At 35.3% G+C, this 18,806-nt stretch overlaps 4 protein-coding genes across 4 annotated transcripts; 3 read left to right on the forward strand and 1 right to left on the reverse strand.

Moving 5' to 3' along the window:
* Positions 1-1,711: 1,711 nt before the first annotated feature.
* Positions 1,712-2,849, reverse strand: LOC108231239 (histone H3-like). The gene is made up of 2 exons (XM_017408160.1): positions 2,524-2,849; positions 1,712-1,838 (listed from the first exon to the last, which is right to left on the reverse strand). The coding sequence occupies exons 1-2, from the start codon at positions 2,847-2,849 to the stop codon at positions 1,712-1,714; spliced, it is 453 nt and encodes a 150-aa protein (XP_017263649.1).
* Positions 2,850-3,643: 794 nt separating this feature from the next.
* LOC108231237 lies at positions 3,644-6,913 on the forward strand. The gene is made up of 6 exons (XM_037977532.1): positions 3,644-3,686; positions 3,847-4,173; positions 5,179-5,535; positions 5,644-5,769; positions 6,090-6,145; positions 6,252-6,913. Exons 1-6 carry the CDS (start codon positions 3,644-3,646, stop codon positions 6,378-6,380), a joined length of 1,038 nt encoding a protein of 345 aa, XP_037833460.1. The 3' UTR covers positions 6,381-6,913.
* Positions 6,914-7,813: 900 nt separating this feature from the next.
* Positions 7,814-10,572, forward strand: LOC119617380. Its single transcript, XM_037977557.1, has 6 exons — positions 7,814-7,817; positions 7,934-8,260; positions 8,860-9,216; positions 9,343-9,471; positions 9,551-9,594; positions 9,698-10,572. Exons 1-6 carry the CDS (start codon positions 7,814-7,816, stop codon positions 9,821-9,823), a joined length of 987 nt encoding a protein of 328 aa, XP_037833485.1. The 3' UTR covers positions 9,824-10,572.
* A 3,436-nt stretch (positions 10,573-14,008) lies between these two features.
* LOC112450275 lies at positions 14,009-18,040 on the forward strand. Its single transcript, XM_025004238.2, has 6 exons — positions 14,009-14,065; positions 14,190-14,522; positions 14,627-14,983; positions 15,272-15,400; positions 15,479-15,522; positions 15,609-18,040. The coding sequence occupies exons 1-6, from the start codon at positions 14,017-14,019 to the stop codon at positions 15,735-15,737; spliced, it is 1,041 nt and encodes a 346-aa protein (XP_024860006.1). The 5' UTR covers positions 14,009-14,016; the 3' UTR covers positions 15,738-18,040.
* Positions 18,041-18,806: the final 766 nt, after the last annotated feature.

Raw genomic sequence — 18,806 nt, forward strand, 5'->3', positions numbered from 1 at the left:
AAGATGGCCACTACAGCTGACCTTAGCACACTCAAAACTGACTGTAAGTCAATATTCGTTTTACAGATATTAAGCTAAAATATGATGAAAGACAATAAAATTCTCAGTGTGACATATTGCAAAATCACAAGAGACTGAGCATAATGTTATTTTCAAGTTTTGACAAAAAGGCCTACGGCTCCCTCATTTCTCGACATAATATAATCATAGTTTAAAACTCTGACATGAAAGGCAGCATGCGATATGCATTCTTTCAAGGACTGCTTGGCCTTTATTTTTAATAAAGTTGGTATGTCTGAAAGTAAGCTCAAAAAGATGGGTGGTGTGATTCCCTCTGGTTAAAAGGTCATAGATCTTTGTTTCACCCATCCAAGAAAAGATGTACTTGAGAATACCTAAAACATTCACAACAAAATATTGGTTTGTTATAATATTGGTCTTGTAACATAAGGAAGAGGCTGAAACAAGGACTTGCAATGTTTATTCCAGCAGAAATAAAACAGAGCAATAAAAGTTGTAACCCTCCTTACTTGTATCGAGTTTCATAAATCTGTATTTTACAGAAGTGTTTACGCTACACCTGGGGAAGAACTCACCATCCTGTTAATTCTGTAGGCTTGTTTAGGTTTGACAGACAGATGAGACAAAACAAAGACTTCCCTCAGTCATTGAGAGTAACAACTTGTTGGTTTCTGTGGTATATATCACAATATATCACACTGCCACCACGTAATTTTAAACCAATAATTTAAAATCTTAAAGTTGGGCTTATTAAGCAAGTTTTTCTGTGAGGCAAGGCGGAGTTTTGAAGTTGAATCTGGAGGAATGTAAATGGATAGAAAATTTTCAAATATGAAAAACAAACAAACAAAAAACATTTGATAATCCCCTCCGTTCACTTTGGCAGTGTTTGAGTGGTAAACAGAGTCTGTCCGTTTGTCCACAAGGGTTTGTTTCTGTGCTTAACATGCTCACTGACTAAGCTGGGGTGGAAACATGTTTTGTCACAGACGTGGGCACAAACAGTGTTGAAGTTCAAGTTGTTGTAGTACAAGAGCCATATTATCACTGTCACTAAGCAACAACCTGGAAGGGCTAGATTAGACAAAGAACAGAGGGTAATTCAGTTAATTTCAAAACACTCCAATTTAGTCCAGTTATATTTTAATCTAACACAGTCAGATTCAGATTTAACTCCAGTTATAAACATTCCAGTTCAGCACATTGCAATTTAACCCAATTACAATCCAATTCAGTACAGTTAGATTTAGTCAGTTAGTAATTACAAAATCACAATTTATAAATCAAGCTTTCCATGTAAAGAAGTGAAAGTGAAGTGAAAGTTTCTTTCATTGCATGTCTGCAATGAAAGAAAAGTTTGTTTATTTTTGCATTTTTAATATCATTTCTGTTGGCTTTTATGTTGTACTTGAGTCAGTACGCAGCCATACTTTATTGGGTACGAAAAGTAGTTGCTGTAAGGATTATGCGAGGTGAACCCAGAATGCAGACTCATGTCAGGTTAAAAACTAAAACTGATTTATCAACAGCAAAAGGAAAACAAAAAGCTGACATGGCAGCAAAAAACTCAAACCTCACTGAAGAAAACATGAGGAGGATTTGACCATGGCATTAACAAAACAACAAGACAGGGACACAGAGCAGAGACTAACCAAACACAAAGAGCCAGCGAGCAGTGGAAGCTAACAGATTATAAAGGCAGAGGCTGATGAGGAAGTGGACACAGGTGACTGATTAGTAACTCAGGACAGATGTAGGTGGGTGTGGCAGGCTGACTGGAGAACAACTGAGCTGGGAGTAGGTGAATACTGCACAGGAAACACATGAGAAGAATTATTCACACATCACAGCAAAACAGAATCACAAAGACGACAAGAACACACAGAACATGAGTGACAACATGAAACCAAATACAGAAAAATAACCCAACTTTGGCAACAGCACATTAAGCAACACACATACAGCAATCAGCATTTTAAAATGTTTATTTATATTAAAAGACAGTTCAAAGACATTGTCACCTTTAAAACTTTCTAAAAAAAGGAAAACCAAGAGACCACATAGGATCACATGAACATTTAAAAAAGTTCCAAAGTCACACAGGAAAAAAGCTGAAGTGTGTGTTTCATAACATATGATGTTTGTGTGTTCATTATGTACAGGAGAGTGGATGGGAGTTTCAAAAGGGTTAAAGTGCAAAAGTAGAATTTTTATTTTGTTCATTAATAAGAAACTGACACAGAGATCACAGACATTTCAGTACTGCTGTAAGATGACTTGGTTTACTAAAAAAAAAAAAAAAAGTGTTGCTCTGCAGTTTGTGCTTACGTGCATTTCTGTAGTTTAAATTAAAATAAATTCAATTCAAATTCAAAAATACTTTATAAATCCCAAAGGGAAATTAAATGCTGTCTTAGCTCACAATTCTGGTTTTGTTAAAGAATTGATGGCTGTGGGCAGGAAGGGTCTCTTGTAGCGGTCTGTCCCGATTTGTCCTCGGTCCTGGTGTCCTCAAAGAGCCCCACCAGGTGAGCCTCGCTAGCCTCCTGCGGAGCCATGATGGCCAAGCTCTGGAAGCTCAGGTTGGTCTTGAAGTCCTGGGCGATCTCCTGGACCAGGTGCATGAAGGGCAACTTCTGGATGAGCAGCTCGGTGGACTTCCAGTAGCGGCGGATCTCCCTGAGAGCCACGGTCCCAGGCCTGTAAAGATGAGGCTTCTTCACTCCGCCGGTGGTCGGGGCGCTCCTGCGGGCAGCTTTGGTGGTGAGCTGCGTCCTGGGAGCTTTATTTCCGGTGGATATATGGGCACTCTGCTTGGTTTTGGCCATGACTGGAGTTCAGGGTTCTTCTCAGTTAACACTTGTTGTCATGGTTATGCATCATAACAAAATGTCCAAAAGTAAAAAGGCTTTAGTAGAAATCCTTCCAGCTGCACAGCATCCGATACCAGAGGAAGTGATCATCCAAAAAAGTGATTTACATCCAGAAAAAAAGAGGAATAAAGTTTTCAAAAGCAATATCTCAGAATGAAATGGAACAGAGCTACTCCAACATGCAGCCATCTTGAGCAATGCAATTCTAGAAGAAAGGCGAATGTTTATTAAATTAAAGGCCAAATTAAAGGCCAAAATGTCACCCTGAGATAACCAACAAAACATATTAAAGACTAAAAATGCAGTGATTATAGGAGATATGGGGACGTGGACCTCTAGAGTAAAATTAAAATCTCTTAATTCACCGAAAAAGCAAAGACTTTTTTGCTCATTAGTGCTGGTAGGGAAAAATTCTCTGGATAAATAAAGATGTTAGGATTTATTTTATAGGCTCAATAGAGATTTGTAAATTATCTGTTGGTAAACCCTTTGATAGGCTTATATATGCATATCTGCTTTGACCCACCAGAAAAGTGCTCACAGTTAGAGTTTAGTTTTCTTTCCACAAACCATATAATGAATGTACAACAATTACATGGAATACATTGTACTTAAATCTGAATTTCACTGTGGCAGGAAGTGCACTTTGTAAATACTAAGGTAACCAATCAAATGCATTTGACGGTCTGGATCACCACACCTCCCTCTGGTATTTAAGCACTAAGTGTCTCAAGGAGGCCAGTGTCAAGATGAGTCTGTTATGGCTTACACTGGTTCTTCTCCATCAAGGATGTAAGTAAATGTACCATTTACAGGAACTGAAACGTAGTATGCTCTCAGATAAGTAACTTTAAGGTGTCGTTAAGGGTTATTGTCTTCTAACTTTGTTCTATTGTTTTATTTTGTTAATTTGTATTGTTTTTACATCTAATTTGTTTTATATTTCATGCAGATTCTTTGGTTCCAGTGGTCACAGTTCAACTTGGTGACTCTGTGACTTTCATGTGTTCTTTTACTGAGACGTTTCAGACTGTCAGATGGCTTCACTGGTACAAGCAGACTACAGGAGAAAATCTGAAATTAATTACCATGATACGTAAAAGTACAAACCCTACCTTTGGACCTGGAATTTCAGCCTTAAGATTCAATATAACTTACTCTCCGAATATTAGCAATTTGACAATTCTGAGCACAAGTAAAGAAGATGAGGGGACGTACCACTGTGCTCATCTGGGCTGGATTGAAGCTACTTGGACAGGAACTTATTTGTCAGTAAAAGGTAACTATGTAATGCTGATATTCACAAACCTACAACTGCGCTGTGCAGATATTCAATAGTGCTAAATGAAGGCAGTTCATAAAGTTTTTTTTAGTTTTGAAGATGATTAACTTTAGTGGCAGCTGTAGTTGACAGAGCAGAGAGGAGTAGCTGGGTCCTCAGTCTCATGAATTTGTTTGGTGCTTATTTGTATGCATTCCTTCTGTTGTGAATTCACTTTAAGATAAACACAAAAAAACTGTTCTTGGTTGCAGGATTGTTTAAATACTTACATCCTGAGGTGTTTGTCTTTTGCTGCACTGTTGAAACTTTTGAATAGTTTTCTTCCAAGACCAAAGGCAAATATCCAGATGTTGAACTTTATTTTAACCCAGTTTGTAACTTTATTCAAATTGATGAATATTAAAACTCCCTTTTGTATGTGAAGTTTAACATTTCAAAATGTTTGCCATGATGACATCTATTAGTGATAACCTTTATTTTATCCACTTCTTGTGTCTCACCGAAACAGATTATTATTCTTACATGTTTTCAGAAGAATATATAATGTATCTAAGATAGTTAAATTTTATGGTAAAAGTGTGATATAATTACTTGGTTCCAAGGCTTTAGCAGCTAAACTTGACAAAGTTTACAACATTTGTATTTAAAGGCCCCTTTCTCCCTAAATAAACCTTTTTACTTGAAATTGCAGAGATTTCTACAAAAGGTTTGTGAGGAAATTATTAAATTTATATGATTCTTTTGTTTTAAAATACTGCACTTTTGGACTGTGGAAATGAAAAGTTTTCAAAAATGGCTAAGTGATAGCTTTATGAACCATGTACATATCTATGCCCATGACAAAAAAATTGTGACAAACACATATCAAACATTTTAAAAACTTTTTTCTTGCTTTAAAAAAAAACAGTTGAACTATTTGTAGCTGCTGTTTGATATTTATTTCATTTTTATGCATGATCAAGATAAAAAATTATATCCTTATTAATAATATTGTTATTATAGGAAAGTCTGAGAGGACCTCCAGGTACACTGTTGTTCAGCAGACATCAGTTTCAGATCCATCTCATCCGACAGACTCAAAGGTACTGCAGTGTTCAGTTCTCTCTGACCCTGAGAACAAAGACTGTTCAGGAGATCCCAGAGTGTTCTGGTTCAGAGCCAGGTCAGAAAACTCTCATCCAGATGTTATCTACACTGATGGGAAAAGACCGGCTAACTGTGATCTGACACGTGACTCTGAAAGGAGATGCAGTTACAACTTCTTCAAGAACATCAGCTCCTCTGATGATGGGACGTACCTCTGTGCCATCGCCACATGCGGACAGATATTATTTGGAAACAAAACTAACCTGAAGATGGGTATGTTTTTGTGATACTGGAGATAATAAACAAATGTTTCTCAGTAATTTCACCACCAAACAACATTTTCAGAAGCAACTATATGTTGTTTTTAACTTTGTTTTCTAGATGAAACACCAAGTTCTGAAACCCTTTTGTTGATAGTCACAATAATCTGCCTGACCATTTCTGTGACTGTAAATATTGTTTTCATCTGTTATCGAATTCAAAGATCAGCATGTAAGCAGCTTAAAGGTAAGTGTTGTTTACTGTATTACATGTTGTAAAACCTAAGAAGGTAGAGGTGTAGTACAGGAAACAAATACTCCATCCTCAGTTATGAACTAATATAAATTTGTAATTCAGTACAATAAAATACAGTTCTAAAAAGTTTTATTTTATATACAAATGTTTTAAATAAATGTCTTTGCACTGTAGCACTTGGTAGCACAAGAATAATTTCTATGAGGACAGTAAAGTATAATTTACTGTTAGTGTACCTGTACCTTTAAGCTTAATAGTAATTTAATAATGAACACAATTTAAGTGTCCAAAAATGTGTTTAATATGTGCAGAAGGCTCCTCTTCACAAACAACTCACAATGGCTTGAACCAAATGGAAGAGGATGTAGTAAGTAATGATACCAAATAACATTTTTTGGTGTTAAACTGAAATCATTGTATAGAGCTGGGTGTAACAGTTTAACTTTGAGATAAAAATGTAGTTTTCTGCACAGATTGGAGGTGGACAGGATCTGAATTATGCAGCATTAAATTTCTCCGGAGGGAAAGCACCAAGAGGAACGAAGAAGAGGGAGTTGAGGACTGAAGAAAGTGTGTATTCACAAGTTAAAGGATCAATGTGAATGTGCTCAGAACTTACATTATTTTGGTCACACAAATATTTTTGTTTTACTGGCACTGTTTTGAGTATAATCAGACTTTTGGGGAAAATAAAAACAAGATTATGTAGACTAACCTGGCTCCTTAACAAGATAAAACACACGTGTTTGATTCAAACCTAAAGCTGTAAAGTCTTTCTTTACGGAGAAAAATAAAAGTGTTGGAGACCAAACTAAATTTGAACTGAAATAAACTTGATCTTAAAATTCTTAAATGAGAATGCACAACACGATTGCTGAGAAAATTATTAGCATACCCCAAAATGCCCTGAGTGCACCATTTACTGAATAAACAGTCAAAAAATCAAGCATTGTGCAATTTTTACTTTTCATACTTTGAAGCCAGTGTGAAAGCAGTTCTGATGTCTGAAGTTCCTGTGGAAACTAAAAGCACATCTGAACATGTTTAAACATGTTCCTTTTGGACAGTTTTTATGAATGCTGTAATTATAGTCATTGAACAAAGTGACTGATTGATTATAAAACAGTAATTTGTCTTATCATGGTTTATAAAATGTATTGTTTTCTGGTTAATTGTATTACTTATTACACTTGCAAACAATAAAAAAATGTGAAAGATGTTGACTAAATAAGCAATCAAGTGTGAACAATAAACAAGATATAAGTGCTGCTGAGCTGGGTGCTACATGTCGGGCTTAGCTTGATGTGGGGGCCCAATGTGGGGGCCCCTACTTTAAAAAAAACCCCAAACAAAACAAAACAAAAATACGGCCTATTTAAGAATATGTTGCACGATGAAAGCACATGTCCACTGTGTTGAAACAAAATAAATGTTCAATATGAGGAAGAGGAAGAGCAGAACAGATCAAATGTGAGACAGCAATAAATTTCCAATATGATCAATCAGTTTATTATCCATTCACTCTGACAATGATTTGGCAATATATATTAGTATTTTTGTATTAGTATTTAGTACATTTTGTAAGTTAACATAATATTTCAGTAACAATAATGAAAAAAAATTAGTTTCATTTAAAAAAAAATCATACATTTTATTGAAACTAATAAACTTAGGAGAAAGCAGAAAATGGTGAGTGTGACAGAAAATTCACTATGAATGTATTCTGTGGAAACCAATCAGATCCTTTTGACATTCTTTGTTACCACTCCTCCTTTCGTCTTTTAAGACATCAAATCCTAAGTGTCTCTAATGCATTAAAATATAGGTGCAGGGCGGGGCCAAACATGACAAGGGGAGGGCACTACCTGGTGCTCCCCCCATGCCTGCAGGGCTCTCCGCCCCACACATCAAGACCCTACTGATGAGTCTTTTAAGACATCTTTTAAGACATCGAGTGTTGAGAAAAGAAAATTGTCAAGATGCTTCTGTTGTGGCTCACGCTGCCTCTCTTCTATCAAGGATGAGAGTCTTATCTATGGGTATAGTGAAATAAGTTCTCATTTAGGTACCTGCTAGTTGTGATACTTCACTGTTTTAGTTCTATCTAACTACTTGACTTTAAAGATTGTATGCTAATTGTTGTTATTTATTACAGATGCTTTGGTTCCGGTGATCACAGTTCGTCTTGGTGAACGTGTGACTTTGACTTGTGCTGTTTCTGAGAAATCTCAGAGCATCACGTGGATTCACTGGTACAAGCAGAGTGCAGGAGGCACTCTGAACCTCATTTTTATGCATCAAAAAAGCATAAACCCCAGCTTCGAACCAGGATTTCCTGCTTCAAGATTTAGTGCTTCAAGTGATGAAAAAATGAGCAATCTAACAATTCTGAGGACAGTTGAACGGGATGAAGGAATATATCACTGTGCTCATATGGACTGGACTAAATCTACATGGTATGGGACTTATTTGTCAATTAAAGGTAATTATAAAATCTAATTTTCTTACACAGAAGGAAAGGCACACTTGGTGGTAGCTACTTTTGTGGTACTAATTTTGGAGTGTTTTTTATTCAATGACGTGTATTCTTTCGGACATATAAAAGAATAAAGTCACATGTTTATGGTAAAATGTAACAACAAGAATATATTTATTTGCTCCCATGTCTCTGACAACTGAACTCTATGATTACAGGGACTTTCTTTAGAGGCCACTTTTGATCACTTATTTGTATATGTTTTTTCTAAAACTATACCAATATCAACAAAAGAGTTTGTAAGGAATTAAATATATATTTCCTGTGTATTTTTTGTAACTCTTTCACACAGTGGTCCTTTAAAGTGCCTTGTGACCTAAACAGGATTTAGTGGGTACAGAACTTAAGTGAGTGAAATGTAAACTTTGCCAAAAACTCAAACTGACAACAGCTTTGTCTGTACCTATAAAAAAAAAAAAAAATATGCGCATACACTAAGCAGTTTACACAAGTCTTCAAAATTGTTACATTTGATCTACCCTCTGGGGAACTGTTTGTAACTATCTAAATAATTCCATGTTTTATTATTATTATTATTATTACAGGAAACTCTAGGAGGACATCAAACTACACTGTTGTTCAGCGGTCAACAGAATCAGATCCAGCCCGTCCAGCAGACTCAGAGACGCTGCAGTGTTCAGTTCTCTCTGATTCTGAGGACGAGACGTGTTCAGAGGATCTCAGAGTGTTCTGGTTCAGAGCCAGATCAGACAACTCCTTACCAGATGTTATCTCCGCTGACGGAAACAGACCTGGTAACTGTAGCAAGAAATCTGGCACTCAGCGGAGATGCAGTTATGAGTTCTCCAAGAACATTGGCTCCTCTGATGATGGGACCTTTTACTGTGCTGTGGCCACATGTGGACAGATATTATTTGGACAAGGAACCAAATTTGAAAGGGGTATGTTTTGTAAACTTGAAGGATTGTCACGTTTTATAACAAAGATTAATTTTTGAGCATTTTTCTGATGCTTTTTACTGATGAGTAACTTTCTTTGATATTACTTTTGTATCTATTATCTTCCAGAAATCAACTTGAGGTCAGCAGATTTCAGTCCAGTCAGTTTTCTGCTGTGTGCTCTCCTGGCTATAAGTCTGATTGTTATAGTTATTCTCACATGTTCTGCCAACAAAAAAAATTGTGACCATTTTCAAGGTACGAGAAAACTTGGATTATTTCTTACTTAGAACATGTTGCATTTTTTATTTATCATTTGTTTAATTTCACAATCTAGTTGCTGTTAAGCAGAATGAAAACTGTGGCCAGAAAACACAAGAGGTAAAGTATTTAAGCTCCAAATAACTTTTACAATTCTCCAAATAACTAACTGACAAAATATTCTGAAAATGCATAATTTCTGAACTGATTTGATTGTTCGCAGATAAATGAAGAAAGATGGATGTATTCTGCCGTGATCTTTTCTGTGATAAAACCTGATGAGAGAACAGTGAAAGCTGCATCAGAGAGTCAGAGGATCTACGCTGCAAAAACTTGTTCTTTGTTCTGATATGTCAAATACCTGTACACAGAAAACAAAATGTCAGTTTTAAATAATAAACTTTTAATACCACATTTATGCCTGTAACAACCCAACCACCTGTCTAACGTTGAGTACTTTCTTATTTTTTTTTTTAATAAAACATCTTTGGCCTGTCAGCTCACAGAAAATAACATCCAGGGGTGTAGAATTATATGATTATTAAAAAATAACTTTCAGGCCATTTGTGTTAAAACTTGATAAAATCAAGTAGAAGATTATAGATGTGATATGAATTTAACAAAATAAAAGTAAAAGAAACAACTAAAGGAAAGGAGAGCATGATTATGAATCGGTGTGTTTATATTTTTTAAAGTTACATCAGATTATCATAAATTAATCGTTCCTATCATGAACATGTTTTTAATATTATCTGTTTAAATTATTTGGTCTTCAAACTAAACTGATAAGACTCATTAAACCTATAAAATGCAGAACTACATTTGTTTTTGTTTGTGGGTTGTTGTAATTTTGTTGATTTATGCTATGTTTAATTATTTGTTTTTATAGTTAGTTTGAGTTTATCTTAATTTCGTGACTAATTTAGTTTTTCATGCATGTGTTGTTTTGTTAGTAGTAGTGTGTGACGCTGCAAGTTTTGGTATCAATCCGATACCAAGGAAATAAGGGCTAGTATTGCTTACATCAATACAAATATCAGTACTTTTATTAAAGTGGCTGTATCATTATATTGCTAAATCTGAATAAAGTTTTATGACCTTTTAGTTTTATTCCCATTTGATTATTATTTGATTAAAATTCAGGACAGACTCAAGTCAAAGTTTATAAGTATTGTCTATTGTATTGTATTTATTGTATTGTCTATAACAAGATAAAACACACATGTGTTTGATTCAAACCTAAAGCTGTAAAGTCTTTCTTTACGGAGAAAAATAAAAGTGTTGGAGACCAAACTAAATTTGAACTGAAATAAACTTGATCTTAAAATTCTTAAATGAGAATGCACAACACGATTGCTGAGAAAATTATTAGCATACCCCAAAATGCCCTGAGTGCACCATTTACTGAATAAACAGTCAAAAAATCAAGCATTGTGCAATTTTTACTTTTCATACTTTGAAGCCAGTGTGAAAGCAGTTCTGATGTCTGAAGTTCCTGTGGAAACTAAAAGCACATCTGAACATGTTTAAACATGTTCCTTTTGGACAGTTTTTATGAATGCTGTAATTATAGTCATTGAACAAAGTGACTGATTGATTATAAAACAGTAATTTGTCTTATCATGGTTTATAAAATGTATTGTTTTCTGGTTAATTGTATTACTTGTGACTTACTTGTGACTTGTGGCTGTATCATTATATTGCTAAATCTGAATAAAGTTTTATGACCTTTTAGTTTTATTCCCATTTGATTATTATTTGATTAAAATTCAGGACAGACTCAAGTCAAAGTTTATAAGTATTGTCTATTGTTGCATTATTTTCGAGTTGTAAATACAACGAAGCAACGCTTCCCTTCCTATCTGCCATTTCTTGCTGCAGCCACGCCAGACTGAACCAATTCTTGATTCACATGATCCTGAGTCATTTGATGCTCCAACATTAAAGCACAAGAGGAGGAAGAAGGAGCAAAGTTTGCCTTCTATGATGAGCGTGGCTCTTGGAAGCAGTGAGACGTTCACAAACAGCCGGCAAAATCATTATTATTACACTGATATCAACCAATACTAATACTATTACTAATACTTCTGTTCACCTCCTCCAGTGTCTCATTAAAAGATTGTTTTTCATTTGACTTCCTCTTGTGGGTTTTCTGTGTTCAGAGATTTTTAAAACACACCACACTGATGTCATCTGTTTCATTTACTTTTCATTAATAAAACTGTATTAACTACTTTGCAATTAATTTATATAGCAATGCTTTCCATCTTGTTGAAGGAGGAGGATGGATCATGTGTATATTAGGTGCACATCTGAGCTATTTTATGGTTGCTAGTAATGAAGAGGAAACAGGAAATATGACGTAAGAAACAGCATCGTGACAAACACAGACCCCCTGCACTCTGATCGGGGATGTTGTGATTGTATGTTATTAAGGTGCTTTGTATAAAAGACAAGCTCTTGATCAGATGCTGTTTTCTTTTTGTCAACTATATCCTGACAGTGAAGAAAGCTGCTACACTGAATGTTCTAGTCTTATACAACATCATTTTTTAAATTTAGTTTTGGTTTTTATCATTTTACCATAAAGTTAAGCATACATTCTCATTTTATGTATTGTTATTTGCTGTCAGGATTATGTATTTTCTCTGTTATATCACATTAAGGGCAGCTGAAAGTGAAACCTTCATTGTCTTACATATAAATGTCCTCCAGTGATGCTGTTAGAGGAGTGCACCACCTCTCCTTACCTGTAGAGTAAAAGCTGTTTAGGGGATGTAGGGTGTGACCGACACCACCTCTTCATAAGCTGTGTTCTTCCTGCTAACAAAACTTGCAGTCAAGACCATGTAGCTAAACCTGTTTTTCCATCAACAGGTATTTTTGTTGCTCATTCAATATGGAATTATCTACTCCCAAATGAACAATTTTCTGGCCTTTGAAAAGTTATTTGTGCTACCACTTTGACAGAATTCATATCCTCCACAATATATTGATAATGTGTTTAATGTGTTGCTCCCTGACCTTCAAAAGATGACTTGGAAGGTTTAAGCAGAGTAAAAACAGAAACTAACTCAAAACAAGCAAACTTACTTAGACTAAATTACCATGTCTTCTCACACATGGCTCATCTGCATCATTTCCATAATTCTCTGCAGCAACCAAATAAAATAAAAACAGATAGACTAGTGTAACATGATATAGGCTTTGAGGGCCAATGTGATGCTAAGATACTTAAAAAATGTGAGTTCAGCTTTGAGTAGTTGGTGTAAACCATTTAGTTAGACCAGTGGTGCTCAATCCTGGTCTTATAGGGTCTGTATCCTGCATGTTTAACTTGTTTCCCTGCATTTCAGCACATCTTCAAGTTCTGCAAAAGCCTGTTAATCCCTCATTCATTCAAATCAAGTGTATCAAAGCAGGGCAAACAAAACTACTTTTATAAGAGATATTTTTTGCATTTCAGAATTGTCAGGAAGGTGAGCGGCAATAAGTGGGTCTGAACTGAAATTTGTTGGTCGGGACAGAGGCAATATAGACACGTTCTATATTACAACAAAACATTTTCTTTTTCCAGCAGACATTGTTCAGTGGTAAAACCAGCGGAACTAATGTGACGGTCTTGTTGTACTGAAGTGGGCGGAGCTTCACTTGGGTTACTGGTGAGGGGCTGGGCTCGGCTTATGGTTGCTAGGTAATGGATGTTGTGACGCAATAATCTTGAGGTTTTTGAAACAGGTTGTTTTGCAAACACCAGAAAACATTTACTTATTGTCAAAAATGGCTGGGTGTTTTTTTTTCTTTTGTGCTTGGACTGTTTCTAGAAGCAGTAGATACCCAAATGGAAGTACAAAAACATGCAAGAAGTGAATTTTGCATAATAGGTCCACTTTAAAGAGTTGTCTTCCTTTAGTGCTGAAGAACCAAACAATGTCAGAAAAGAAAAAAGTTGTTAACGTTTTTCTCCTTTTAAGATTGTTCTACAGTGTTACACGTTTACGCATGGATATTGCACCTTTTTAATAAGAACTTCCTAACATGATTTCATATTTCATCTTTTTATGCATTCAGGTTTTGTTTGACAAACATTTTCTATGTCTGATAGGGAAATTATCTTATAACTTGAACAACAAAAATGATATCTTACATTTTATTTTGTTTTAAAATATCAAACTGTAGTACTTACAAAAATATGAGAAAACCATAAAACATGGCATAATGTGTCATCTTTAGCCAACTTCTTCTGTTAACATAAATTTGTTTGTTTGCTGAATACACGAGGTCGAATGACCTGTTAATTAGGGGTATACGTAGAATATGTGAAAACTAAACATACAACTTTTTTTTACAGTTACCGTCAGCTGAAAAGTTTAAACACTTTGTTATTTCAGTTTTGGTTGAAAAAAAAAGGTTTGTGGTTGTAAAGTGAAACGTCACAATAAAAACACCAATCAGATTGTTCTAAAATTGTTCACACCCACCTGACAAGATTATATTAGAGTGGGTCATCTCCTGATGTGGTTTTAGTCGAACGCAGAGACGATGAAAATGCTCTTCATATTTTATGCCCTCCTGATGCTCAAATTTGGATGTAAGTACATTTAGAAATATGAAATACCAGCAATAATTAGTTATCTTTTATATTTATATGCTTCTGTGTGCATGATTATGTTTCTCTCAGTAAATACTGGAAATGTTTGTTGGATTTTTTTCAGGTTGCACTAAAAATTATACTTTTGAGACAAAGACTGCTGCTGTTGGACAAAATGTGACCCTGATGTGTCCTCTAGTGAAAAATGTTCTCTACCAAGAAACCTTTTACTGGATCAGACTTGTTTCTGGAAACTGGCTTGAATTTGTGGGAGCAAGATTTAACTTTGAGCATGATGGTTTGACCAAGTTTCCTCACATTCAAGTAAAACAAGAAGAAGAAACTTTTCTTTTACAGATTAATGGAGCTAAGCAAAGTGATACTGGTCTTTACTACTGTGTTAAAACCAAACAACTTGAAATTATGTTTTTGACTGGAACAATGCTGAAGATTAAAGGTATTTTATATATACATGTATCTAAATGAATACTTCTGAGCATTTTCTTCTAATAGAGAGAACAACATGTATTTTTAAATTGATTACTTTTTAATATTATCCAGGACCAGACCCAGACATCACTGCAGTCATTCAGAAGTCTTCATCTGATCCGATCAGTCCAGGAGACCCAGAGACTCTGCAGTGTTCAGTTCTCTCTGACTCTGAGAAGAAAACCTGCTCAGAAGATCACAGAGTGTCCTGGTTCAGGGCTGGATCAGATGAGTCTCATCCCAGTTTGATTTATGCTCATGGAAACAGTGGTGAAGAATGTGGGGTTAGTCCTGAGGCTGATTCTGTAAAGAAATGTGTCTACAAATTCTCCAAGACCGTCAGCTCCTCTGATACTGGAACATATTACTGTGCTGTGGCCACATGTGGACAGATATTATTTGGAAAAGGAGCAAAACTGGATAATCAAGGTAACGATATCATCTGGACAGATATTATTTTCACAAGAAACCAAATTGAAAATAGTTATGATATTGTATGCTGTATTTGAATTACTATACCAATTATATCACCTTTGTTCAACTGTTTAAGGTAACTATTTCATTGAATTTAATGAAGAGAAAATTTAATTTATTTTATAATACAGAATTTTTTTTTTCATAAAAAAATAATCCAGCTACTAAATATATTTAGTTCTACGGATGCGTATTATTTATTGTCACAGTTTATATATATATTTTTTCTTGTTATTCTTCCAGAATCCAGTTTTGGATTATTGGGGGTCAGTCTAATCATTTGTTCCCTCTGCGCTGTAGAAGCCTTATCTTTGATTGTTATAGCCATTCTCATATGGTCAATTATCAAAAACAAGTGTGAGCCTTACCAAGGTAGGATAAGATATTCATAATGTTGTTCTCTACAAGAAATTAGCTTTTTATTGATCATCTATTTACTTCTGAAACCAGCTGCCATTGAGCTGCCTAAAAACTGTGGTCAGAGCAAACAAAAGGTAAAGTATAAGTCTAAATTTAACTCTGAAGTATTTTAATAAAAAAAGGGTTTCTTATGTATTTTATGATTGTATTTTTTTCTTAGAGAGATGAGGACCAATTGATGTATTCTGCTGTGATCTTCACTCTGGTGAAAACCGACAGCAGAGCAATAAAGGAAGTGACTGAAAGACAAAGGATCTACACTGCTGTAAAAGTTGTTGGCTTCAATTAGTTAACAGCTTTTTGACTTGAATTTGTATTGAGCAATTTAGTTCATATTTGTTGTTAGCTTATATAGAATGCAATCTATCAGTTTGATTTTTTTGACAACTTGCGTCTTTTCTGTGTAATTTTACCAGTCTGCTATAGAATTAGGATCATGAGATGAATATTTTGTTGCCCTCTTGTTTCCACCAGATTAGCCCTGTCCTTTCTGGGCCTGGTGGTGTGGTGGAGTTAGTTGACCTGGAACATTAGGTCCAAATTCTTTGGGCCTTGTGAAAAGACATTTACTTTGGATGAGTGTTTTGTTACATTGTAGATATATGTGATTTTTTTTATGTCTCTACAAACGAAAAATGCATAAATAGTCGGTCTAATCTTCCCCTCTTGTCATGAGCTATAAATAGTGACCAAAATAATTAGATTGCAGATACAAGCGGTGAAAATAAGCTGCCGCTACAGAGAGCCTGAACTCATACTGAAAGACAAGGTGAAGAACTCTTCTGTTCCTTTTGAATGGCTGACTTTCCCACCCTATCTTTAAGGCTAAAGCCAAACACAGAAGAAAGACATTTTAGTTGTACCAGGTGTCTTGTTTATTTGGTTATTATCCAAATTTCATGATAGGCAGGGATTGGAGCGTATACTGACCACTAAATCAACAGCTTTACCTTTTGGCTCAGCTCTTATTTTATCACGACAGACCAGAGCAGTCCTGCAGACAAAACCTCAGTCTGTCTATTTATCTCTCCCTTCTTCCTACTACCACTCGTAAACAAGACACTTCAATACTTAAAATTCCTTATTTGAAGCAAAGATTCATCCCCTATCCAGAGGGTGCATTCCAAAACATCTTCCTACACTTGACATAATCAGAAAAGTATATAAAGATAGAACTTGTTGAAAGAGTTTTCTTAGTTTTTTAAATGAAAATTGGCAAATCTGTTCAGAACAATATCACAAAGCCATATTTTTCTTTTTTTGCAGTATGAAAAAAAAATGGTGTGCAGTTTCATCCATACAAGCTGTAAGAAAAGATTAATAAATGATTCAAATGACTGTTTCCTAAACTTTCAATTTACAATCTAAAATAAAATACACACACAAACACAAACAAGTGGACTGCTTCTCTCTTCTTTTCAAAGTCGAAGAGTATGGAGTTCCAAGTTTTAAAGATGCTCTGTTAAAGCTTGAAACTCCACACTCTTCAGGGTGCTATTGTAAAATGTCACTGAATAAGTAAGGTCATTAGGATTTGTTCTTTCAGCTCCATTGACATACATTTGATGTTTGTTGGCAACAGCCCTGATAGGTGAACACATCATAACCAAGTTTATTAATATTGCCCCTAATTCACACAATAAATGCACAACAAGCAGATACAGTATTTTGACATAGAAGGAAGTTGACTGAGACAGGAAGTGCATTCAAATTGTATGTTGTGAGATACCCAACCAGGTATATTTGACAGCCTGTATTACCACAACTCCCTCTATAGTTTAAGTAGAACATGCATGGACACGTTCTTTATTGCAGCCGCCACCAAAACATTTTCCTACATTTGTTTTTATTTGTGGGTTGTTGTAATTTTGTTGATTTATGCTATGTTTAATTATTTCTTTTTATAGTTAGTTTGAGTTTATCTTAAGTTTATAAGTATCGTCTATCGTTGCATCATTTTCGAGTTGTAAATACAACAAAGCAACGCTTCCCTTCCTATCTGCCATTTCTTGACGCGACCAGGCTAGACTGAGTCAATTTTGAGTCACATGATCCTGAGTCATTCGATGCTCCAATACTGAAGGACAAGAGGAGGAAGAAGGAGCAAAGTTTGCCTTCTGTGATTAGCATGGCTCTTGGAAGCAGTGAGACGTTCACAAACAGCCGGCAAAATCAATATTATTACACTGATATCAACCAATACTAATACTATTACTAATACTTGTATCAATATTATTAATGTTTAGTTCAATCCACCACTTTTAGTTTGTGCTGGTCAAATGTTTTACTTCCTGTTTTATTTTGTAGAGCTTGCTCGTTGATCACATCTGTTAGTTTTGCTTCCTGCCTCCACTCCAGGCCTCAGTTTTTGATGATTGCACCTGTTAGTTGTTCATTGCTTCTCCTCAGTATTTGTTCTTAGTTGGTTTTCTTTGTTCTATGCCAGATTGTTGTGAAATCATCCACTATGTTTAGGTCTTGTTCTGCTCAGTTTGTAATCATTTTAAAGACTTATTTTAGCTGGTCATCTTGTTCTGTGTTGCTGCTGTTCACCTCCTCCAGTGTCTCATTAAAAGATTGTTTTTCATTTGACTTCCTCTTGTGGGTTTTCTGTGTTTAGAGATTTTGAAAACACACCACACTGATGTCATCTGTTTCATTTCCTTTTCATTAATAAAACTGTATTAACTATTTTGCAGTTAATTTATATAGCAATGCTTTCCATCTTGTTGAAGGAGGAGGATGGATCATGTGTATATTAGGTGCACATCTGAGCTATTTTATGGTTGCTAGTAATGAAGAGGAAACAGGAAATATGACGTAAGAAACAGCATCGTGACAAACACAGACCCCCTGCACTCTGATCGGGGATGTTGTGATTGTATGTTATTAAGGTGCTTTGTATAAAAGACAAGCTCTTGATCAGATGCTGTTTTCTTTTTGTCAACTATATCCTGACAGTGAAGAAAGCTGCTACACTGAATGTTCTAGTCTTATACAACATCATTTTTTAAATTTAGTTTTGGTTTTTATCATTTTACCATAAAGTTAAGCATACATTCTCATTTTATGTATTGTTATTTGCTGTCAGGATTATGTATTTTCTCTGTTATATCACATTAAGGGCAGCTGAAAGTGAAACCTTCATTGTCTTACATATAAATGTCCTCCAGTGATGCTGTTAGAGGAGTGCACCACCTCTCCTCGCCTGTAGAGTAAAAGCTGTTTAGGGGATGTAGGGTGTGACCAACACCACCTCTTCATAAGCTGTGTTCTTCCTGCTAACAAAACTTGCAGTCAAGACCATGTAGCTAAACCTGTTTTTCCATCAACAGGTATTTTTGTTGCTCATTCAATA

Source organism: Kryptolebias marmoratus, linkage group LG9, assembly GCF_001649575.2.
Source record: "Kryptolebias marmoratus isolate JLee-2015 linkage group LG9, ASM164957v2, whole genome shotgun sequence".
Lineage (NCBI taxonomy): Eukaryota > Metazoa > Chordata > Actinopteri > Cyprinodontiformes > Rivulidae > Kryptolebias > Kryptolebias marmoratus.

Bases quoted from the DNA above. Each gene is read 5' to 3' on its own strand.
- LOC108231239 (XM_017408160.1), bottom strand. From the start codon at position 2,849: ATGGCCAAAACCAAGCAGAGTGCCCATATATCCACCGGAAATAAAGCT. The intron at 1,839-2,523 runs GACCGAGGACAA...TCTCATGTGTTT, and splicing joins GGGCTCTTTGAGGACACCAG to CCTGTGCAGTATTCACCTAC.
- LOC108231237 (XM_037977532.1), top strand. From the start codon at position 3,644: ATGAGTCTGTTATGGCTTACACTGGTTCTTCTCCATCAAGGAT. The intron at 3,687-3,846 runs GTAAGTAAATGT...TATTTCATGCAG, and splicing joins GGTTCTTCTCCATCAAGGAT to ATTCTTTGGTTCCAGTGGTC. The intron at 5,536-5,643 runs GTATGTTTTTGT...TTTGTTTTCTAG, and splicing joins CAAAACTAACCTGAAGATGG to ATGAAACACCAAGTTCTGAA.
- LOC119617380 (XM_037977557.1), top strand. The intron at 9,217-9,342 runs GTATGTTTTGTA...ATTATCTTCCAG, and splicing joins AGGAACCAAATTTGAAAGGG to AAATCAACTTGAGGTCAGCA. The intron at 9,472-9,550 runs GTACGAGAAAAC...TTCACAATCTAG, and splicing joins AAATTGTGACCATTTTCAAG to TTGCTGTTAAGCAGAATGAA.
- LOC112450275 (XM_025004238.2), top strand. From the start codon at position 14,017: ATGAAAATGCTCTTCATATTTTATGCCCTCCTGATGCTCAAATTTGGA. The intron at 14,523-14,626 runs GTATTTTATATA...AATATTATCCAG, and splicing joins AACAATGCTGAAGATTAAAG to GACCAGACCCAGACATCACT. The intron at 14,984-15,271 runs GTAACGATATCA...TTATTCTTCCAG, and splicing joins AGCAAAACTGGATAATCAAG to AATCCAGTTTTGGATTATTG.